This window comes from Apostichopus japonicus, chromosome 13 (genome assembly GCF_037975245.1).
Source record: "Apostichopus japonicus isolate 1M-3 chromosome 13, ASM3797524v1, whole genome shotgun sequence".
Lineage (NCBI taxonomy): Eukaryota > Metazoa > Echinodermata > Holothuroidea > Aspidochirotida > Stichopodidae > Apostichopus > Apostichopus japonicus.
Window position 1 is genome coordinate 12586313 of NC_092573.1, and position 24904 is coordinate 12611216.

General features: G+C 37.3%; 2 protein-coding genes across 6 annotated transcripts in view; one reads left to right on the top strand and one right to left on the bottom strand.

The window, feature by feature from the left end:
* Positions 1–941: 941 nt before the first annotated feature.
* On the top strand, positions 942–15826 carry LOC139979220 (organic cation/carnitine transporter 2-like). Of its 2 annotated transcripts, XM_071989977.1 has the most exons (9): positions 949–1828; positions 6055–6285; positions 6873–7069; positions 7549–7974; positions 8462–8596; positions 9753–9838; positions 10305–10425; positions 11153–11225; positions 12129–15826. In XM_071989977.1, exons 1-9 carry the CDS (start codon positions 1493–1495, stop codon positions 12339–12341), a joined length of 1818 nt encoding a protein of 605 aa, XP_071846078.1. In that variant the 5' UTR covers positions 949–1492; the 3' UTR covers positions 12342–15826. The 2 variants fall into 2 exon arrangements, with proteins under 2 accessions (XP_071846079.1, XP_071846078.1); XM_071989978.1 differs by lacking the exon at positions 11153–11225 and having other exon boundaries at positions 942–1828; positions 12129–12298.
* Positions 13706–24904, bottom strand: part of LOC139979219 (uncharacterized) — a 34605-nt gene continuing 23406 nt past the window's right edge. For 3 of the 4 annotated variants that reach the window (XM_071989973.1, XM_071989975.1, XM_071989974.1), the window contains exons 23-26: positions 21723–21806; positions 18564–18635; positions 17565–17576; positions 13706–17014 (exon numbers count right to left, since the gene is read on the bottom strand). In XM_071989973.1, coding sequence (XP_071846074.1) covers positions 16683–17014; positions 17565–17576; positions 18564–18635; positions 21723–21806 — 500 coding nt within the window. In that variant the 3' untranslated portion in view covers positions 13706–16682. The remainder of the gene's footprint in view (positions 17015–17564; positions 17577–18563; positions 18636–21722; positions 21807–24904) is intronic. The other variant, XM_071989976.1, reaches the window with a different exon arrangement.

Genomic DNA, 24904 nt, shown 5'->3' on the forward strand with positions numbered 1-24904 from the left:
TTCGTCCACCGACCAGTAATGATTTCCCAGTTCAAAATGCCCGTCCTGGCGACATTCATTTATACCAACCAAAATTTACTGTTAGATATGCGTTTGAAAATAAATGTGTTAGTAGGTTTCTTACTACTTAAAAACAGAGCAGGGCGTTTGCAACGTGTGCAACGACGACTTGATCAGACAATTATTTAGTTAAAGGCATTGAAGACTCGCCCCAAACCGCCTTCGCCTCCGAAAAAAATTGTAACTTTCCGTTGCTTGCAAGTGAAGGTTCTTCTTGTCGCTACAAAATACAGACAGTAATGTAACGTTATACCTTGTTATCTTTATCTGGACCTGAGATGTCCAGCGCTGGTATATACACTGTGTTGTGGGTATTGACTGTAGCTGTATGTATTGACTGTACACTAGTGTCTAATTACCGACGGTACCAAGCTGTGTGTGTGTGTATTTTCTGGGATCGATGGTGGTGTCTAACACTTCTGTTACACCTCATTCAAAACTAGGTCAGATTACCGGCATCAGACGTTTCTTTGTGCGCGAGTCTTCACTCCCTTTAATTTGATCTATTATCAAGAGAATTGTTAACATTCATTTTATAATAGGATCCCAACATTATTGCTTGCAACCCATTGCTCAATACATTATCACGACTATAGCCGAAATATTATTTGCAAGCGAACAGAAAGCATAGATGACGTCATTTTCAACTGTACCACGCTGTCTCACCACGGACTAGAAATATGTAAGTTGTAAGTTTCTGTAAATATGTAAGTTTCTGCAGAGTCATCTATGCCACCCGTTACAATGAAAATAATATCAATAATTCAAGTTCTTATCTCTACGTGTATGTAGATATTAACTGTTCTTCAACTGATATACACGACAAACGGTAAACCCATCATGATACAAAGTCTGCCGCAATCTCCTACACTGTTATGATAATTCATTAACGTATACCAGTGTTAAACCCTGTTACCTCATGGTATTTACTTATAGTAAACTCACGTAATTGAGAAACTCCTTGGACTCAGTCCTGTAACAGGTAGAACCGTGGATACGGTATTACAATGGTTAAGTTTCAAGAACATACCACGTGACTTTGTCAGTTAACCTTGTCATTATCTGCTATAATGTGAAACTGTTTTCTCTTCATTCGCTGGAAATTCGACGACGAAAGGTTGCGATTATAATGCAGAACGACTATACATGCCTGAGAGACTCTGTGTCAGACGGTCTTTCGACCTCCCTGGTTAGAGACCATGTCACTTAGTTTGCCTTAATTTCCACAACATTTCAAAAGACAATTGTTCACCGCTGTCGGAAGCAAGGATTTGAAAGTCGTCAAAAAATCTTCGGAGACTGTTGTCCACTTTAGTACCTGACTTTTTTATGTAGCCGCGGTAATATGTTCTGATTCTTTCAATCACTCAATTTTTCTTTTTCATTCACCCAAAAATTCTGAAGGTTTAAATTAGTATAGCCTTTATTTATAATGTCGTTTATTTCAACCGACGAGATCCTCATCAAATTGAGACCGTTTGGTCGATTTCAAATTTTAATGTTAGTTACGGCCTCCTATCTTCAATGTTTTGAACCATTGACGGAACAGAGTATTGTATTTTTAGGGGCCACCCCCGACCACCATTGCAGTTTACAGGAAGGATACTTCAAAAATGAATCAATCCCTCTTGAGACAGATCTCAATGGTATCCAGGTATACTCTTCGTGCAAGGAATACCTGGACCCTGGTACCAATAATGAGACTAGGGATTGTCAGAGTGGCTGGGAGTTTAGTAACGACGTATACGGGGATACCATAATCAGCGAGGTAACTATATTTTAATCCATTTTCTAAGAATTTGAATTGATTGTCACTCTTTGGGGTCCAATCAGTTACCGTATGCACTTTTGTTACTAAAAGAGCACCATTTTCCATTTTTGTGACTAAAAAAGTGCTCTTTTACTATTTACACACGTGTCTTTAGTTATGAAATTATATACAATTGTAATTAAAAAGTGGTCAGTCTGTTGTTGAAAAATGAAAACAATGTAATGTGCAATTGCCCTCCTTTTGAACATCAATTAAATAATGATGTTTGTGGTATACTTTTCTATCGGAACGCTTTGAGGTAACTTTGAGGTTGCCTCATGAATGAAGGTCTCATGTTCTATTGCCCTCGACGTCTCTGCCCCTTCCTATTATTCATCATCAGGTACAACCCAGGGGCGGATCCAGAGGGGGGCCGACCCGGCCCCGGCCCAACCCCTTTTTGGAAATCAGTTGCGTTTTTTTTTAATTTTATGTGGGAGTACTTCAAATTCCTAATAGGCATAACTTGGTGAAAGAAAAGCCTAATATATATCCAGCTGCTCTTCCCTGAAACGCGATCGTTTTTATTCCAAATTTGAAACTAAGGCAATTATCAGGCCTACGCGACATCACGTATTAATTAGATACGGCTCAGTACTATAGTGCTGACTATTACTGTCAGGGAAAATCAATGCACAGTTAGCAAGTATATCATAATTATCTGAATGAAAGGGGTGTAGGCGGTTTTACACTATCTAACGCAACGTAGTCGCCAAGAACCTGAAGTATTTTTAAGGGAGGGCCCGAGGAACATGAACTTATAGCATGCTCCTCATGGTGAAACATAATTGCACCTATTAGGTGAATTGAGTGTACTGTTAATAAATAGTGGGAGAGACTAGTGTAGGTTCTTATGACCAACTAGACCGGTTTCTGCTCTCAAACTTTATAGGAGGAGCTTCATCAGTAGTAGCCTTTGAATATTTTATATTCGGCCTGGGCGTCTCGTTCTCAAAATGCATCTATTTTCTGTGCACGAGTTTTTATGGACTCATAGTGCAGCGATAAGAGCATCTAAAAGAGCTTCGTGTGAACCTTGAGAGTCAGCTGATTCTTCGTTAGTATGAAACCTTCAGTTAACAAGTAAATCTTTGAGATTTTGGGGCCTTCTGTAGGCTAGAATCGGTTCTTTTGGAAACAGTTTGGATAATTCCGCGTGCAGGGGCGTAGCGAGCGGGGGGGGGGTGGGGTGTGACACCCCCCAATAATTTGGTCGCTGTGGGCAAATTTTGGGTTTGTCGGCAAAAGGAGAAAAGGTGAAGAGAGCGGAAGGGGAAGAAAGAAGGAAAGCTGAATAGAGAAAAGGAGAACGGGAGCTTCTTTATCGGTTATTTCGATTTTCCAGTTCTTCATCTGATAAACTCATTCACCAATCCAATCACCCGACGCCTGCAAGTTAAAAACCTCTCGGCAAATAACTGATAATGTCACGGCCGTCAGTATCGCTACTGTAGCCAGGCTCAGCTAGACGAGTGCCAGAATCGCCCGGCAACTCAGTGAAAGAAATGGAATTAAAGGCTTCCGTATAGGCCGCAGCCCATGAGTCGTGCTATCGTGTGACAACGTGTTGTAATTATCCTCTGTTCAGAATGACGTCATCGCAAATATTTAACGTTTCTCGCTTGCATATCAATGAATGTTGTTATTTCTCATTACCGGAAAGATTTTTGAACATTTTCATCACGAAGTTTCACTATTTCAACGATCGGTGAAAGAGAAAACACAGTTCGATTATTGGTCCCAATTAATTCTTCTTCTGTCGACTGCCATAAAGATAATATCGAAATGGAAATTCTACGGTGCCAAAATTGACTTAAAATATGCACAAGATTGCATCTAAGGACGTTTCAAAACTAAAAATTTTCCAAAGGGGAGGGGCACACCCCCTCCCCTTAGACCCCTCCCCCATTTCAGTCACCACTTCCAGATCCGTCGGCAAATCAAATCGTCCACACCCCCCCCCCCCTCCAACAACAACAAAATACCTTCGCTACGCCCCTGTCAGCGTGTTGCGAGATTAAGTGCCAATGTTTCAAAAGCACATTTTTCAAATGCGTGGTTTTGATATGGGGTGTATAGGTAAGCATGAACACCATTGGTGGTTCCTTTTGTTTAGGTCCCACGGTTTTCAAATTTTATGCCTTTCGTGGCTGAGGCAATTTCCTCTTTCGGAGTAACAGTTTCTCTATGAACGCATTCTTTTGCTGTAAGAAATCAGTCTCATTGTTACATAGACGTGCGTATCGTAAGACTTCCCCTTTAATGAAGCCTTTAAAAGTGGCAAATGAGTGTGCAGGGTTTCTGTCGAGGTATTGGAAGGTTTCCGTGGGTTTGGTGTAGACTTTGGTGTCTAATAACCCATTGGTTTCAAACCTTGGACCTTTGAAGATTTTCAAATCTAGGTATGCTACCTCGGTGTGTAATATTTCTACCGTAAACTTTAAGAAGCGGTGAATTTCATTCAACCTGTTTACTAGTTGTTCAAGTTCCTGAGGTGAACCGTCGTAAAGCAATAGAATTTCATCTCTATAGGGGAGCCATTTTAAGATTTTATTATCTGTCGGTAAAATCTGGTTTTCCAGTCTATGCATGACGATATCACAGATTTCCGGAGAGGCTTGGCTACCCATGGCGCAACCGATCTTTTGTAGATAGAATTGGTTATTTAACTCGAAACAGTTTCTTGTTAAAAATAAGTTCAATTAGTTTGCGCATGGATATGGAAGATATTTTATTTATTCCATATTCACTTTTTTCCGCCTTTTCATAGACTTCTTGACATATATCTAATGCCTCCTCTTGGGGAGTATTGGTATACATGGCGACGACATCGAATGTAGCAAGTACTACTGCTTTTGGTAACGGGGTGGCTTCCACAATTTTCAGAATGTGATTTGTGTCTTTCACATAGGTGCTTTGTTTTAATACAATAGGAAGCAAGAAATAGTCCACAAATTCCGATATTTTTACTTCAGGTTCTTGGCGACTATGTTGCGTTAGATAGTGTAAAACCGCCTACACTCCCCTTTCATTAATAAGTATATCATAATTATCTCATTGAATATATCTTGTTTTATGTTTTTTCTTGGGGTGAATCTGGTGTCATAATTTTCGCCCAAAAGAAAAATGAATCGACGCAATAATAGTGTATCCATTGTACATGCACTGTTGAGCGTTGTTAAATATGTGTCTATCGAGAAAAAATATGTGCACAAAAAAGCGTGTCTGCAACGTTTCTGGTTTTTCTAGTTTTTGGCGAAATGTTTCACCATTTTGCATCTAAGCACTCACAATTAACCAAAAATTTCCAAGGGAGAGGGGGAAAACCCCTCCCCCAGGACGCAGATCACTAAAGTGCTACCATCGGGATGTCGGCCCCCCCTTTCTCAAAATCCTGGATCCGCCCCTGCAACCTAACACATATTGGAAGCTGAAAGGTTGGTCGTGGTTCGTGGTTTTGTCTGCTGTTTGCAATGCGACGGTGTGTTTTATTTATTTTATGGTAGGGGGAGGGGGATATTAAAGGTCTAAGTTGGGATTAGTGAACTCCACTCTGTTCCGAAACGCAGATTATATTGTGCCTATGTATAAGTTGCTTTTTACAGAGATAGCTGGATTAACTTTGCTTGAATAGCTCAACCTGCACCAATTTTACGACACTTACATATTTGTTTTAATTCATGTTTCTACATCCACGTAAAATTTCGGCTATCTCAAAATGTCTAAAAACTGCCCAAATGTGTGTCTCTGTGTGTTTTCAGGGGATTCTTGGTCGCTATTCTTAATCACTTGAACAGGATTGGTATCAATTCTATCATTGTAAGGTATGCTATACTTGTGTATGGTAATAATGTAATAAAGCATTCTTTAAAGGGAACATTCCTACTATCATTATTGTTCATATATTTAAGTCAGAGCATTGTGACAAAATGGCTAGATATTATTGACACATGTATTTAACGTTTACGTGAACGTAATTTCCAAATGCACACCGTCTTTGAGTCTGTGTTTGACCGGTAGTCGTATACCGGTCAGCACCTTCTAGCAACTCCACCCGGCGCTCAATCCAGGCCTCTCGATCTAGAGCTATTCCCACTCCTCCTAATGTTTTTTCATTGGAAGGGGAGGGGTGATATTTATAACATCACATAGTTTCATACTACCAATTTTTTCTTTGTATACAGTGGGATCTCGTATGCAGTAACAACCCAGCAGCTGAATTGAGTCAATCTATTTTACAATTCGGAGGGATGATAGGAGCTTTTGGCTTTGGTATGCTCGCTGACCGTTACGGCAGGAAACTTAACTTATTCTTTTCTCTTGTCTTGTACGACGTCGCCTCGCTAGTGACGAGTGTCTCTCCAAACTATGCTTTCTTTCTGGTTGTAAGGTTTTTTGCTGGAATTGCACAAATGGTAAATTTTAGGCAGTAATTTCATATGTTAAAATTATTGAGAATGATGATGATGATTTCCACTTGTCTCGAAAGAAAAACAATGCGAACACTTTAGAATTCTATTATTAACATAACTATAATTGTATACAGCTGAGTTGTGATTTAATCTCATGCTTGAATGACATACTTTAATGTTTTTTATTATTTATTGTCAAATGGTCTCAGGAAAATTAACTCTCTTTGTAAATGATTAAGCAAGAGAAAAGAGTTCTGACATTAAATCGAGATGACCTACCTATGAAGGGAGCATCAAAGACCAAAGTTCACATTTGTACATTTTTGTGTTATCTTTGACCTACTGTTTGTGTTTGTATGACACTATTCACAGAATATTTACTCCAGGCTCTTCATTCCTCAATTGATGATAAAATTGGTTGTATTCATTTAAACTAACTTGCAGCATCGTTGAGACAATTAAAACTCGTTTGCAAGAAGAAAAAACAAACCCATAGAATGACTTGTGGCAGTGGTGATAACATCTCTTTACATCAATCTCTTGGTCTTGTTATCAGAATATTTCTTTCCTTTGTATGTTTTCTTCCGTAGGGTATATGGGGCTGTCTTAACAGCTTGGTATCTGAGTTTATGATTCCAAAATACCGTAACATTGCAATGACGATTCCATTGTTTTTGGCATCGATTGGTTTAATGATCATGGCCGGTCTAGCTTTTCTGATCCGTGACTGGCGTTATCTGCAGCTCGCCATTACTGCACCGGTGGTAGTTGCGACCTTTGGAGTATGGTAGGTGCACGTATCATAATTCAGAGGCGGATCAGTGATTTTACAAATGTGGCAGTTGAAACCGTCTCGTCTGGGGGTGTCCTCACTCAGAACTTACAAATCAAACAGTACATTTTGAGACATATTTAGAGTATGAATTAGGTTTGTATTCAGGTCTAAAAGCAAGGTTGTGCTACTATCTGTGCGGGACTGAAGCGAGGATAAACACTACCCCACCCAAATCCCACCTACCCCACTCCCCCACCCTTACCAAGAGCCGCACCTGTAAATGCTTGCTTAATAGAGACTGTCGCATGTAAACCAGGATTGCCCAATCTAACCTTAAAGTTCATAATTAGATATCAACTTGATTCTCGTAAAATACTATATAACTTCTAATAGTTCCTTATTTTCGACTTGCAAAAAAAAATCAGAGAAGCAAGTGAATACCGATTTGTAAAAAAATCATAAATACTATTCTTACTTCTCCTCTTTGCAAGGTTCTTACCGGAATCTCTGAGATGGCTAATAAGTAACAACAAGACCAAAGAAGCTAATCTGTTAATTGAAAGATTAGCAAAGATTAACGGCAAAGATGTACCAACCGATATATATCAACAAGATGACGTCATAAAGACGAAGCATATATCAACGGTATCTGGAGACAACTTTCCATTAAACAGATACAATAATAATCAAGAACAGAATAATAAAACTCTACAAGATGACGTCATTTTTAACGAAACTCATTTAGAAGGAGGAGTCAAAGGTGAAACTGGACAGGCCGTACTAGAGACTGACATTAAAAACTCGGAAAGATCTAACGAAAACTTCGAAGGAGCAAATAAAGACGTAGTAAAGAACACCTATTTAGACTTGTTCAAGCCTCCGGTGTTACACGTGACCATTGTCATCATCATTCTAAGGTACAGTAATCAGTTATGATTCACATCCAATGTCAACAAGAATGACAAGCATTAGAATGAGTTTTTGAAATATGTTATATGTCTGAAATCTTCCTATTAAGCTAAACGTACGGTATATTACGCAGTCTCAGTCCAGACCTTTATATATTGTGAATGCGTATTTATTGTGTTGACTCATGCCAATCATTGTAAGCGATTTTTAGTTGTAGCTACAAAGTTTGAGCTAATGGTCTGGTCTAGAGTTGTAGACATTGAATGCTTAGACGAACTTTGTTTTTTAAATATAATAATATCACATAATAGCTCTATTATAGATTGAATGGTATCCAGTTATTTGTTAATATCGCACGCATAGTTTCATCACAAGTTTGTGGAGAAGTTCCTCATATCCACTACAAGCCTAATCCACATCTGAATCTTCCTTTTTGTTTGTCTAATTTATTTCGTAAATCTAAATTTTCACCAGAAACATCACTTTTATCCTCAGATTTACTGTTTCCGTCGTGTACTTTGGGTTTGCTTTGAGTACTGGTCGCTTATCTGGAGATCCTTACCTGAACTTCTTCTACAGTGCGTTGGTAGAAATTCCTGCCAAGATTCTGTCACCATTCCTTTACAATTGGTAAGACAAAATGGTCAACCAGAATGGTAAGCTACAATAAGTAGGCCAAACTGGATACAATATAATTCCGTCATAAAGAAGTTTTATGTTAGTACAATTAACATTATTCCATATAGGCGGAAGATGTTTAACAAGGAATAAAACAACTTTTCATGAGTAATTTAGAAATATTTAGTTTAAACCTTTGATCAGTTTCAGAGATTTAACATCATTTATAGATTTAACATGAATTAATGTATTTGAAAGGTGTTGCATCGGTCCTTTAAACATTGATGTCACAGCGATATTTCAAATATAGATATTACACAAATATGCTAGATAGTCAAATAATGGTCAGTCATGTATACCTACGTTAACAAGCATTTTACTACCACCCTCGAAGTATTTTACCTCAGCAAGACATAATGATCTTATAATTTACTACTCCTCACTGTCCTGGAATTCATTTGGAGGTTTAAAACCACTAGGATAGTGGATAGTAATTTTTAAACTTTCTAGCAGTTTGTATCATTTCTGGGGTGCCAATTTGGGACCAATACTCAAGACCTTCAAATTGACACTTTATCATATGCAAAATGCACTATGGTACCGTACCTAATATGTGAATGTTGTCTCTGTGAATGTTGAATGTAGTGAATGTGAATGTTTTCAAGTCTCTGTGAATGTTGTGAATGTTCTCTGTGAATCTCTGTGAATGTTGTCAAGTCTCTAGAACGTTGGAAACTTTGAGAGTATAGCTCGTAATTCGCTCGAACAGTGAATATTAACGACAGCTGCCCATTTTCAAAGTAGACCGCATAGGCAGGCTCAATCTAAGGTGATCTAACATATATATATATGTTAATAAGTGTGAATGCATTCGTGTTAGTTGTGGTGGTTTTCTTTCAACAGTCAGACTCAGGAATATCCAAATTATGCAAATTTACCAAGATAATGTCGGTTTTAAGAGTAATGATCACAGGTTAGAGAAATGCAACATGCAATCAGATGCAGTAAAACTATCAGTTCCATTGGCGGTCTCTCTCCATATAGGAGTTGATCGATTGTTTATTTTACATCACACTGCTATGATGTTTATTAAAGGTCCATATAGGTACGATAAACTCTTCTCGAGGTTTTAATAATTTCCCGTCTCTCTTAATTTTTCTCTTAATAGGTTCCGTCGAACGTACATAGTATCTTTTTGTACATTTATGTGCTTTGCAGTGTTGACTACCATAGCATTCATCCCGGCTGAAACAAGTGAGTTCTCGAAAAGTTAAAGACCGCATAAGAAAACTGTTCAGAAGAATCTCCTGAAAAAAAGCATGTGTAGGTCAATATAAATATGACAGGACCTGACGTTTCGATCCTAGCAGGATCTACTCCATGAAGCAAATCTCTGGCATAACATAGAATAGAGACTGCTGTAAGTTGCAATATATCACAATACTGTTAGCACGTGTAGACACCCCTACATTTTCAAAGAATTAAATTCATAACCATATGTAGTACACAGTGACATCTCTTCAAAAGGTTAAATTTCACTATTGTTTTGGATTGGGGTCGAATGTCACTTTCAACAGAAACATGTAAATCCTAGCACTGTATGTCAGTGTTACATTCCTTCTTTGTTTTTCGTTAATAATTTGCGAATTGACCAATATTTAACGGACAACAAACTATTTCTATACATTCCTATTATAATTTATATCTCTTTAATCTACAGAGAACGGAGCAGAACTTGGCACTTTGACGGTGGTACTAGCTCTCATGGGCAAATTTTTCGTCTCGTTGACTATAGTGGGACTTCTTTTGTTAACAATGGAGTTATTCCCGACGCCAATGAGGTATTGCCATAAAGGAAGTTCTATTTATTCCCTCTGCATATTATGCATCAATTACAATTCCACCAAGAAGCTATTACATATAACCCAAAATCAGATGTTTGGTGCAAATGAGTTTGAGGAAAGGGATCTTACAAAGAGGGGAGAGAAGGGTAGAGGTAGAATGGATGAGGAGTACGGGGAGGAGGAAAGACGGGGGAGGAAGAATATAGGAGTAGGGAAGAGGAGAGGATGTAGAAGGGGAAAATAGGGGAGGAGGATGCGAAGGAGGAAAAGGACGAGCTAGGGAGGAAGTCGCAGAGGAGGAGTGAGGAAAAGGAAGACGAGGAAGGATGAATATAAGGAGTGGGAAGGAAAGTAGAGGAGAAGGTATAGCAGAATATATATATATATATATATATATATATATATATATATATATATATATATATGTATATATATATATATACATATATATATATATATTTATTTATATATATGTACACAAATAAATATTTATATATATATATATATAGGTACATGAAGTATGGAAATGATATTTCATTTTTTCCTAAATCATATAGCCTATAAGAGACATTTCATCTACCTTAATACGTGTGATGAAATGCAGACTTTGCAAGGAGGAAGCTAGCTGGCCTCTTCTTAACCCAAACATTGATAATGTTCTCTTTCATTTTCACTATTTTTTTTCTCTCTTTCTATCGCACTCTTCTTGCTTTGTTTCTTCAAGAAACATGGGCAACGGCTTGACTTTATGTGTGGGAAGAATAGGTGCGATACTGGCACCGTTCATGCTCTACGCGGTAAGAATGATAATTCGGACATATCAAAATCTAAGCATGTTATTGTTTTATATGAACACTATGCACCCCCCCCCAACTCCCCTACCTCCAGTCGACTCCGGTATAACACCTATCCCCTCTGACCTCAACATTTGCTCATGATCCTTGCACTTTCAAATGTTTGCCAATAAAAATTGTTTGTTTACCATCCACTTCACTTGAAATCGCGTTCCACACAACATCAGATGAAACCACCTGTAATTATGTAAAGTACGTATATCTCGTAAATGAAGCCATATGGATTGAATTTATGATCCTGCCAACTTGAAAAAAAAAATTAATCAAGCTCTTTGTCAGACTTTCTCAATTCTCTTCAAACAATTTAAATCTAAATCCTGTAGACTCTTATAACTCGAAATCATTTACAAACACTAATATGATGTAAAAAAAAATTCTCTACTGGTTGTTCCTTCTTTCCTCTGTTGCGGTGTGTTTTGGAGAATTACCAGCGTAAAGAGAGGGTACTAATACCCTAAAGAGCATCAGGAAGTTGTCAAGTTAGATTGGTCGTAAATATGTCGAAGTTCGCAGACCAGACCAGATGCGTCTTTGACTAATTCATGACTTATCATCAATCTCAGGGCACTCATACGATTCCTTTTTCTCCATGACAAACTTTTGCTCTAAAACTTTTTGATGCCAGTGCTACTTACCGTCAAAATTAAACCATTCTAAACTTATATGTTTTCTACAATGTATTTAGGTGTACAACTACACGTTTCAATTCTTATACGAAACGGTATTATTGTGATCTCTATCCAATTAAGCAATGTGGCGATTTCTTTGTTATTTCTCTGGCCTTATTACCACAAAGAACGTTGGTCAGTCTTTAAATGTGCAATAACTCGTCCTTTCTTTGAACAGGATAACTTTGTTGAAGACTTTTCGGCGATTCTAATGGCTGTTTTATCACTAGCAACTGCCGTCAGCATATTAACTTTACCCGATACTCGTTCTACACCTCAGCCACAAACTACAGAAGATTTGAGACAAATCATGAACTCAAGTAGAATGAAAAAATCTGAGAAAAAGGGACAGGAAAATGAGGCTTTCGACTCGAACTCTGATTCGATATAAAAAAAAAATCAAGAGTAGGGATAAATGATGCCTGGTCTAATCCCCTCTCCACAGAACTTTGAAGGAATGATTAACAGATGATGAAATATACCTCCTCCACACAGAACTTTGAAGGACTGATTTACTGATAATGAAATAGCTCCTGTACACAGAACTTTCAAGGAGTGAATTGCTGATGATGAAATAGACCTGTTCTACACAGAACGTTGAAGGAGTGATTTACTGATAATGAAAAAGACCTCTTCTACACAGAACATTGAATGAGTAATTTACTGCTGATGAAATAGACCTCCTCTACACAGAACATTAAAGGAGTGATTTACTGATGATGAAATATACCTCCTCCACACAGAACTTTGAAGGACTGATTTTCTGATAACGAAATAGACCTCCTCTACACAGAACTTTCAAGGAGTGAATTGCTGATGACGAAATAGACCCGTTCTACACTGAACATTGAAGGAGTGATTTACTGATAAAGAAATTTCAAGGAGTGATTTACTGATAATGAAAAAGACCTCTTCTACATAGAACATTGAATGAGTGATTTACTGATGATGAAATATACCTCCTCTACACAGAACATTGAAGGAATGATTTACTGATAATGAAATATACCTCCTCTGCACAGAACATTAAAGGAGTGATTTACTGATGATGAAATATACCTCCTCTACACAGAACATTGAAGGAATGATTTACTGATAATGAAATATCTCCTGTACACAGAACTTTCAACGAGTGAATTGCTGGTGACGAAATAGGCCTGTTCTACACAGAAATTTCAAAAGAGTGAATTGCTGATGATGAAATATACATCCTCTACACAGAACGTTGAAGGGGTGATTTACTGATAATGAAATAGACCTCCTCCACACAGAACTTTGAAGGACTGATCTACTGATGATGAAACAGACCTAAAGACTTTCAAGGAGTGATTTACTGATGATAATATCTACACAGAACTCAACAGAGAACTTTGAAGGAGTGACTTGCTGATGATGAAATAGCCCTAGACTTCCTATACACAGGACTTTGAAGGCGTGATTGACTGATGATGAAACAGACCTCTAGGGGTCACTTTGTAACATCAGGCAAGAACTAACGTTGTTTAACTACTTGTTAATATCATGCTCAGAATGGTAATTTTACTGATGATGAAAACAGCTACCGGTATTGATAGTTTACAACATATTGCTGCAGGAATGGATGCCATATGATTATAGTCTACGTAATTATCTTATCTTCCATGTTTCTGAACTAGAGCCTAGTAGGGTAGCAAACTATCGACAGGAACCCCCTCCCCCCCCAAAAAAAATAATAATAATAATAACAACAAAGAAAGAAGAAAAAAAGATACAACATTGTTAATTTCTGATAGAGACAGCTAGTCATTTATTTTAAATTCAGTAGTAGGATAGGAGAAAGTTGATGTTCAATTGCAAATAATCTCAGTCATGAAAACAAGTCACACATTTTTAAAGGAAACAAAATGGGCAAAAATGACATAATAGGAAATTCACGTGAAGACTACAAATAGGTCACACGTGCATTGCATATCTGAATAAATTACAAAAAGCACTTTTGATCAAGGACACCCGAGACTCTTTTTAATCAAACTAGGGGGGAGGGGTGGAGGAGTTTAAACAAACAATGAGGTCAAAGCTATCAATGTGCACCGGTCAGACCACAAAATCCCAGATTAACCAAACGGGGCATTATGGAACGTGAAGGGGTACATTTAAATGCGAATCTGTTCTCTATATGTCAAGAACAACCTAGATGGTCACAAAATTGGTCAAAAAAATTACTCAGCTATCTTAACATTTTCCTAATGATTCATAATTTTGTCACACACTAAAAATTTTGTTTTGTTTATAATGATGACGTTATAAAAGAGACTGGAACAAAGAGCGAGCTCATTTGAGGGTAAACAGACGATGTGCCCCTCGAGGGCCTTTGTTTTGTCTGGTTTTAATGAGACGTATGTCTCTATCAAACTCTCATCTGTTCTGTAGTATTTTAATTTCTTAAAAAGTAGCCATTTTTTCCCAATTCTACTTCACTTTATCACCAAATTGGCCCATCAATCCATCTAATATTATCACTTTTAAACTAGGCCAAAACCTTTTTTTCCTTTTTTTTAAAAAAAAAAGAGGTTATTTTGAAATCTATCATCAAGTAGTATAACCAAAGCCCCGAAACCGCACTGTTGATATTACGTGGGTACACCACCTATGCAGCATTTTAAGATCTGTGAGGTGATTAATTTAAGTATCATTTTACTAGGCTAACATGCATCAGTCAGGAGTGTGACCAACAACAGTGACAACAGACTCAAGTATGGCACGTATCGGCATAAATTATCAAAATTTGTAAAATGGAATCTTATCCATTTTTTAATCACATATTTCAAATTGGTGCCAAAAGCAACTGTTGAGACTTGATTAGTCTGAATGCTGGACTACTCTGGACTCAATAACGCCATTAGATCGACATTACAAAATCCTCAAATCAATCAGGCATTGCCCTCCAGGGCCAAAAGGCACTTTGCTACATACAAATGTGCACCGTTTTACTCTTTTATTATTCACACAAAGTTTTGGAAACCGAATAACAAAGATTTGTTTTTGCTTCAGCAAAGGGGACTGGTTAAGTTTTTCATTACAAAGTATTTCAGATCGTTAAGCAGGAAAGAGAATGTGCAAAATCCTGAGTATATTTCTGCTAAAATAATGAACTAGTTTTCAACTGTAACTTAATGCGTGCATCTGGTCATGGAACTATTGTAACTTTGCTTCAAAATTCCTATTTTTCTTAAGGAAATATCATCCATCTGTTCCAAGAAACAAAAGCAATGAAACTTTCCTTGCAAATAAATCCCTCACATATTGCCAGATAAGCATATATTCTCTTTTAGTAGACATCTGAACTCTGAAGAGAGTGAAAACTTGTTTGTGGTACTAACATGTGAACCAATGAAAAGGTTTCACATATGAACTACTAGATACAGGTTGAACAGATTAATAAGATGGCAGAGTATGGAAACCTGTAGAAGAATTATAGAAAGAGCATGACCATTTATGAAAATCTCATCCGTGCAATATGACAACTTGAAACCTTTAAATAGAGATTATAACATATTCCTTTTTTTCCTCTTTGTCGTAAAAATATTTCTAGAAATCAACTTTCTTTCTTTCCGTACCATTGCAGATATTAATTTTTTATATATTTTTTTTTCTTTCTTTCTTTTTAACTTTCTGTTTAGACCAAGATGTTCCAAAGACATTACTTAATTCTGTTCTCTAACAGACAATCACGTGTAACCAGGACAGAACCATTTGTTTCTTACATAATTGGAAGTGTATGGGACATCTTTGAATACCTTTCCAAATCAACTTTATGAATTTAAAAAAAAATTCTATAACCAGACCAAATTGTCCAGCGATTTCTATTCCACAATAAAACAAAAATGAAAAAAAAAACACAACATAAAATAAAGTAACAGTGTGTATCTACTTTAACTGTACAGATTTTACAATTCTATCAACCAACCTTTTTTTTTTTAAAACATAGCAAAAAAACATGGAAGAAAATATGGTTCTGTGTTTATGTATATGATACACAAAAGTTGCCAATGCTTCTACGACTTTATGCAAGAGTTTACTTGTTTCACAGCAAAATACAAAAATTTACACAATTTTTACATGCACACAAAGTCTGCGCCAACAAAAAATTGCAAAGCCGAAAGGAAAAAAAAAAAAATTCTAATAAAAAAGAAAGGAAAAAGAGGAACTCTTACGGACGTTTAATTAAGCGTACTACAAAATAGCCTCTCCTACGACAAACAGCTATATCACAATAGTAAATTCACAACCATAACTCAAAGGATGGAGGAAAAAAAAACTGTTCATAAAAAACCAAAAACAAACATCCATCCCAGATCTTTGGATGTGAAAGGCTTCCATTTTGTACAGATATACTGACATGGAAACAATCTGACATCCTTTTGTTTGCAATCAGACAGGCTTTCAATTTCTCTCTTGTTCACAGTTTTTTCTTTTGGTTTTTATTTTCATTCAAGACCCCACAGAGGTGAAGATAAATTAGAGTGCTTGACAGCCCAGGAGCATCGGAATTAAATATCTGTGAGAATGAAAAGTAAAACCACCCAAAGCACAACCGTTTAAACATATACTTTAAATTAACCTGACTTTCCAAATTGAAGTGTAGTTTATCTGTTTGCTCCTGGCCAAATTTGACTTCTTTAATAAAGCTAACATGGGGGAGCACAGAAATGAAATATTTCACTGGTCTGAATATATTTAAAGCAAACTTGCACTAATTTCCCCAATACGCTCCATAGTTGCCTTTGCCAGAAGGCCCCTTGTTCTGACCGCTGCTTCCCTGGGACCGCTGAGAACTTCCTGCTCCGGAGGTGTCTCCTGGAATCTGATGCAGCGGCATAGCAGAGTGGGCCTGAGGGGGAAAGAGCGGCACGAACGGGGTCGGGTACGTCGCCCCTGCGTGTCCTCCCTGCGTGGCGGTGGCCATAGGAAAGTTAAATGGTGGAGGGGTTTGGTTGTGGTATGCGCTCTGCTTGTCGGCGAAGGTTTGCGAATGGGACTTACTCCCGTAGGAGCCTCCTACATCAGATGCAGTCGATACAGACACTGCAAGGGTAGGAAAGATACAATTTACCGTAATTTCACTATATTTTGTAACACAGACAATGCAAATAAATCAATTTAAAAATAACAGCAAGATTGTCGGTTAAATTTTCACGTCAAACTATAGCTTGCCAAAGTTATGGGTGTCAGTTGGGATCGCAATGTGACATCTCCCTTTCCATATTAAAGTTCATGAACACCTAGAAGATATTACTATCTTCCCATAACTATCACAACAGATGATGTTTACAGCCTCTTCACAGCCTCTATCTTAATGCTTAAATGCAAGCCATACTAACATTAGGACTGGAACTTCAATAACAAGTCCAAATTTATAATATTTCAAAGCATAACATTGGCAAGGATATTCTGAAAGGGATAAAAACATGATGGACATCACAAACCACAAACTGTTTCCAACAAGATATTGAAATGTGGTTTTCATGCAGCAACTTGAATGTTACTTTTTCTTTCTTTTATCCCATTTTAAGAACAAAATCATCTGTCACCATAATATACCTTAAATCTTTTAATTAATAAAAACCATGCTCACCTGCTCCTCGGGCTGATTTTGAGAAAAAGAGGAGAGAAGAAAAAGAAAAAAAAAGAAGTTACAATAAATAATAACAAAGACAAAAAAAAGAGATGAATAGGTATCATTATAAGACCACATTGTGGAGACATCCTTATACAGACTGCACTCGAAGAGTTTCCACTTGTAAATTACTTTATCAGTCTTTAGATTGGATTACTGAAATCAACAATCTCATTTAGAATGTGATTAATACTGATAGGGCAAAAAGTGTCTGATTTATGAAATTATAAGGACTGAATGAAATCGTCACTAATAATCTCAAAGTATTAAATTTGGTAAAAGATTGATCAAAGAGATCTAGAAAGAAGATCATTTGATGCAAGATCTAGAAGATTGTCTTATTCTGATCAATTACAGTGTCACTATGCATGATACTTTCTACACACTTGTTTTGTAATCATGTTAGAAAATCGGTGACCACATGCAAACACACGCTTTACAGGAGGTACACCAGATGAGCACAGCACGTTTATCCCTGTGCCTGAATGCAGCCCACCCTGCATGTCCCATGGACATTAACATGAGGTGCAATGCTCAGCCTCTGTGCCTGTATGCTGGCTATCCTGTGCATCCCATAGACATTAACATGAGGTGCAATGCTCAGCCTCTGTGCCTGTATGCTGGCTATCCTGTGCATCCCATGGACATTAAAGTGAGGTGCTATGCTAAGCCTCTGTGCCTGTATGCTGGCTATCCTGTGCATCCCATAGACATTAACGTGAGGTGCTATGCTCAGCCTCTGTGCCTGTATGCTGGCTATCCTGTGCATCCCATAGACATTAACGTGAGGTGCTATGCTCAGCCTCTGTGCCTGTATGCTGGCTATCCTGTGCAGCGCACAGGCTTTGCAGGAGGTGCAATATATATATATATGAGTGCATCGATTGATTTCTGTGCTCGTATACAGACCATCACATTCTTCCCACAGACCAAACATAAACTTGAGGAATTACTCACCAGACTGGGCTGATCCTTTGGACTGGGACTGACTGGAGAACCCCTTGGTGAAGTCCCCAGCTTCATCGTATCCTGTGTAAATTCAAACAAGACTGAGGATTAGACATCACACATGACTGCTACTTGAAACAGGATCATTACAGCCTTGACAAATCATGATGAGCTTAAAAGAAATGATATTTTTAACAGCTGACTTGAGATATGGTTGGTCTATGATGATCGGGAAGAACCTAATACCTTTCCAGACTACCAACTCTATCCCTACATTACTTGAGGGTCAGTCAATTCATTTACATACAGCGTGTGGCAGGCAGGCAGTCACCATGATGAAACTTTTCCGAGATTCAACTGTACGGACAACATCAAACGGTAGTTCAAAACCAGCAGAGAGACTTTACAAATTCATCACTGTTGGCTGTTACTGACTTAAAGACTTGCAAAAATATTTCAACAAAGCACATGGACAACATGCCTTCGTTTTAGCAAATATGCAACTGGGTACACCAATGGGCAATCCAACACCCAATTCCTCAGTAAGGTAAACAACATTAAAGTCAATCAGAAGTTTGGAGACGGGCATGAACACCTGATGGCCGGTTTTCTTTTTGTTTTGTTTTTGTAATGACTAGTTGATGGTTACTCTAGCAAAAAGTTTTTGGTTCGCAGGATAGTTCTAAATACCACTATTTAATTAATAAATACGCTGTAAGAACAACAGACGAATTTGACCGATGAGTCATGAAGGCATTAAACAATTTTAACGAAACAACAGATTGAATTAAACAACAGATTGTACTACTCCTGGTTCCATTCATTTCCACCAAACCTTTTGTAATAGATATAATTCTGTTTTAGGATTGCCATAAAACCACGGTTGAGTTATCTAGGTGTAGACATCAAAATGCTGCATTTTGTAGACATTTTGGTTGGTTTCTTAATAGATGCTAAGGTCTTCCATTACCCAAGTACTTGTTACGCTTAACACTGTTAGCCATAATTCACAGATTCCTTACAAAAGATAGGTGTGATATCATGCTAAGTTTCTTTCTACTTATGCTTACTGGCAATTTTGTAATACATGATCACTAAGTGAATTGCATAACTTGGTTTAATATCTTTTCGTTTATGCTAGTGTTTGCATTCCTGCCAATTCCTAGAGACCATTTGCATTCAAAATTACAACCCATGGCTTTGCCTAGTAACTTAACATAGGTTCTGTTACTGTACAAATATTAAGTACAGTACATACACCTGACACTGGTGATTTTTGTCTGAGAAAAGCACAAATTAAAAACCCTTTGGTGCTACCTACTGTTTTATAACATTCTGTTGTATTTTCATTTTCCCCCTTTCCATTGAGGAAGAATTAGGAGGTGCAAGGGGGGGGGGGGGAGGAGCTGTTGACGAGAAGCATCTCAATCAAACAGGGCAACAATGACAATTTGATTGATCTTCCTTTTGTTGTATTTTTGCTGGTACTTTTAGCTTAATTTGATATTTTCAGTAAATGTCATCAGTGAACCACTGCATGAAGTGACTTTTGTTATTATCATTGCTAAAGTGGCAGAAAATAATCTTGTTATATCCTATCTGCCCTGTATAACCAAACTTACACTCTCATCTAAAGAGCAAAGAATGCTTGCTGGACATAAGAAACCTAGAGAATTAGGATGGTAAATGAGGGATGTTATGACAAAGATAATGGTTTATGATCAATTACAGTGTGTGTGTTTTGAAGCTAGTGCTACATTTTTCTGTAGTTCATGGAAAGTGGAATAAACAATGTATATGTTCACATGAAGGATCTTTGTCACTGTTTGCATAACTACAGAACTGACTTAGGGTTCTTCATACAAAACTTATCATGCATCCTTCGGTTTAAGTAAAATCTGTTTGTCAGCAAGGGAGGGAAATTCTCCTCCTTATCATCCAAGAATGATGAGGAGAAGTTGCAAGAGAGATTAGACATCAGCAAAATATCGCAAAGAATCAGACTAATAAGCAAGAAATAGCAGCCAGTTGGGAAAAAGTCCTGCTATTAGCATCTATACTGTCCTTCCATGTCATGCTTCAAAACACTCCCAATGACAGAACAAACAGTTCCTAAACATTATCTGACAGGACCATGACATTCATATTGCTCGTACTGTCAGTACGGGGGGCTTGGAAGCGGGATATGAAAATACGGTATAGAAAAACAAAATCCTCTCAATTGAGTGCAACAGAGTTGGAATCTTGTTAATATAATAGCAGAATGAAAAAGAACAATTCCACATGAGGGTTTAATCAATGAGTTATTAATAACAATTGAAGCTAAGACAAAGAGGCAAATGAACACAGCAAGAAGCATCAGCAGGAAAGCAAACAAATAAAAGGCATCAGTTGTCCCAAGTTACCAGTCAACGCTGTGGAAAGAAATATGTCAGTCGCCTCAAGAGGTTGCAAACAAAGTGACAGGTTTGGAAAGTGAGATGGTGGTATACGGAAAAATGCTGGGTTATGAAGGAATAGCATACACTGAAAGCTGCATAGGTTTATTTAAGACAACCTTAAATTGAGGTGGAATTAGAGCATGTAGAAAGAGCTGTTATTTTTAGGACAGTTACCTTTTAAGTGCAATGCATTTGGTATATGACAATGACAGACTGCAAGCTTTGCCAGTTTGTGTTTGCTAAAGACCAAACAATGACACATGTAGCAAGCCTTCTTTGTGTAATTGAAATGTTCAAAAACATGGAAATAACATTGCATCAATGATGAAGGAACAAAGCAAGAACAAGGTTTCTATTTTAGCAGAGAAAAAAAATCAAATATGCCCAAGAAAACAAAAATGTAACATTTTGCAGCAGTGGATACTAATCATGAAGTTGACATAATTTACAAGGTTGGTAAGTATGTTGAAGCAAACTTTTGAAATACACACAATTTGGTTAAATTTGAAGAACTTGCCACTATTTTGCCGATTGGCAATGAAACAAATTTGTTCTTTTATCTTCCCGCCCCCCCCCCCTCTCTTCCTATCGAGTTTCTTCCCGAGCAACATTTACTCTAAAGATCACTTCTTGAGGAGGCATCTTTGGACCAGATGCATATCCCACCTTGTCTGTATTAACAAGATGGCTTAGTCTGGCATGAACGCCAAGTGTGTTTGGAATTTACCTTGCAATGTCCCGAAAGCACCTGGAGGGTTGGGCTGAGGGCCCGGGTGACCAAAGGGCTGGTAACCTGAGACACGCTTCATAGCTGAAAGGCCAGACATAGGGAATTAGTAAGAGGAACAGAAGCTAAGACCAAAAAGAGTGGGTTAGTTAGAACACATCAAATCATGACAAAGAGACAAGAAACTATAAGGAGCTGATAGCTATTGAAGGATACACTAATTCTACAGGGTATGGTGACAACAGGAGCCACAGTGCAGCTGAATAAAATGAGACGGGGGTTAAAAACTACTTTCTCTGCTTCTCCCGGGCGCAGAACCCTACCAATATCCATTCTTGCCTCACCCAGCACCAACTGCAAGACCTTCATTGCATGTAATGACACACCCACATTGGTATCTGCTCTGTTTAACAATGTAAGAAGTACTGAAAAAATATTTGCAATAAAAACAAACTGAAGTTTAAAAATGTGGCAGACTCCATTTTTGACTCCATGGAGAGCGTTATTCGTCTAAGGTTTGGTTTGCAAAATCATTCAAGGGACGTAGTGCTTGATTATGTTTAGACTTGACGCATGGGTGTAAACAGGAAACCGATGGGTGTAAACAGGATAGGAACAACAGTTTGGATGGATTTATCAATCGATTTCAAGGATTGGCACAGTTAGCGAAACTTCTGCAAACTTGTTGGTTTACGTTCTCTCTAAATGTGGCACGATGCTGCTGCTGTTGCTTACAGGTGGTCCCTTAGCTAAACAAATTGTTGAAATAGGAAACTACAAACTGTACAAATCAATGTGGATCTGTCTGTTAATGAGAACATATTTTAAAACAAAAGAACAATAAAATAAAAAAAGAGGACTTTAACAAACTTTACAGAGATGAATGTGTACAATTAAAACAGAGGTTCTTTCAGCTTGGTACTTTCTGACCATTTCAAGAAACACAGCTTTGAACAAAAATAGGACTTCAATTCGAAACAAAATTAAGGTATCTTCCCAGTGATTTTATACAGATGAATAGATTATGAAGAATGTAAAGATTTATTCCTTTTCTTGCCAGGACTAGCCACACCCAAGGCAGTTTCCCCCTCCCCCCCCAGTCCCCCCCCAGTCGTAATAATAACCACTTTTAAAGAAGGAAACATTGGATAAACCAAAGTCATTGACTTCTTCATGTGAACTACAAGGTATTGGAATTTGAGTATTCAATGCTATCAAAACTTGACCAAACCATAATGCTTACTGTAACATCATTGGAGGATTTCTTTTACTCTGCAATATTTGATTTCAAAGTTCTTTTTCCTTTCTAATAAAAACCAAAAGCCAATGGGCTTATTGTAAAGGGCCGATTTTCATTGAGGGAATCTTAATTATATTCCAACTGTTGGTATTTTATTTCTTCAATATTGTACTTTCTTTCTACTAGGGTCAGGTTTTAGGAGACAGCTTCCTGGAACCATGCCGCTTTGGGAGGAACCATGTCTCTAGTGTCATTGTATGCTTACTTCAAGTCTTCAACAGTGCTACTGATAAACAAGATAATCATATATGATTATGTTTATTAGGCAGTGAATAGGTACTTCAGTTATTTTGATAACTATTTTAATTTACTTTAATTTTATTTTTATTTTTATTTATTACTATTATTTTTTATTAATTTTTTTTTTATTATTATTATTATTTTTTAATTAAATTTATTTAAATTTAAATTAAAGAGAGTCCTTGATGGCAACAAAAATTCTGCATTTGAAAACCTTGAATATATTCACAAATACTGCTAGCATTTAAAAATAACCCATTCCACAGAAGAATTCCACTCTCAACAAAAATACATATGGAAATGCTTTCTCTTTTTCTTCTAAAAAGAAGAACATTTTATCATCCTAATTTCCTAATTCTTATCTTGACCATACTTCCCACTCCTTGTCAAGAAAAGACATACAAAGTTTTGTATTGACTTGATCTTATCAAGGACCCTATTTAATCAAAATAAGAGTGCCTTCTCCACGAATCATAGCTTGTAAATTTCAACAGGATAATTTTTTGGCTTTCAATCCAAGACTATATGAACTCAACCTAAATCGTCACATCCCACAAAGTGTCGAAACGCACAACTAATTTCAGCTATCAGCTACTCTTTCCAAATCGGTATGGAAAGTGTATCACAACAATACTTCCGCATCAATGGACAAAATGGGGATCAATTTAAAGCAATATTTTGTAAATGGGGGGGGGGAGTTTGCACCACGCTGACCAGTCGTAGAACATTCTACTTGTATAATAAGCTAGTTTGCAGAGAGCATCTGCACATACCTAGCTCCTGTCTGTGACCTTTCTGTAGGGCTCAATTGGTAACCATTCACTGCATGTTATACCACTGCACAATACTTACAGTATTGTAAGTCAAGCAGGATATCTATTTCTCCTGAGTTATTTCTACTTTCGACTCTGACACATTTCCATGTAGGTTTTGGAAAAGAAAAAATGTTTTTTATACAATCCTTCTGGCCCAGGTTACCTGTTCACTAATAACAACTGTGTATTTTGAATAAATTTATGCTGCTGATTGTATGCAGTATGTAGCATGCACAAGCACTGTGTGCTCTACCATGCCTACTCTGTCAATAGCACATGACAGTGTAACACTGATTTGATTAGCCAGACTTTCACAGTCATATATCATCTATTGACAGAGTTTCCTGCATAACTTTCCAATTTTGGAGTGCAAAGATGTATACGTTAATCACTAAACTCGATGTGTCTCACCGTGATAGATTTTACAGCCATATGTGCTCCTTATACATTAATGTTCATACATCACTGTATAGACTATAGGTTCACGTAATTGCCTATGACCCAGAGGTTTGTACTGTTGCCGATTGACCTCTTGCACAATACTCCTCTGTGTTGTAACACTGAACTAGCTAATTGGAAACCTCTCAATGTAACTAGCAGAAACTATGGTGTTACAGTCATCTGATTAACTTCAAATTAGAGAGTTAATACTGGTTTAAGCTAACCCAGTACATTGTTTTTTGTCTCACCAAGTAAGAAGAATCAACTCCTGTTTAGTGAGTAAACACCCCTGAGGTTTATGCCATAATTGAATGGTACCTGGTGAAAACTTTTTGATATCATATCCAGTTAAGTAAGACTAATTTAACACAAAAATTGCAGCTCAA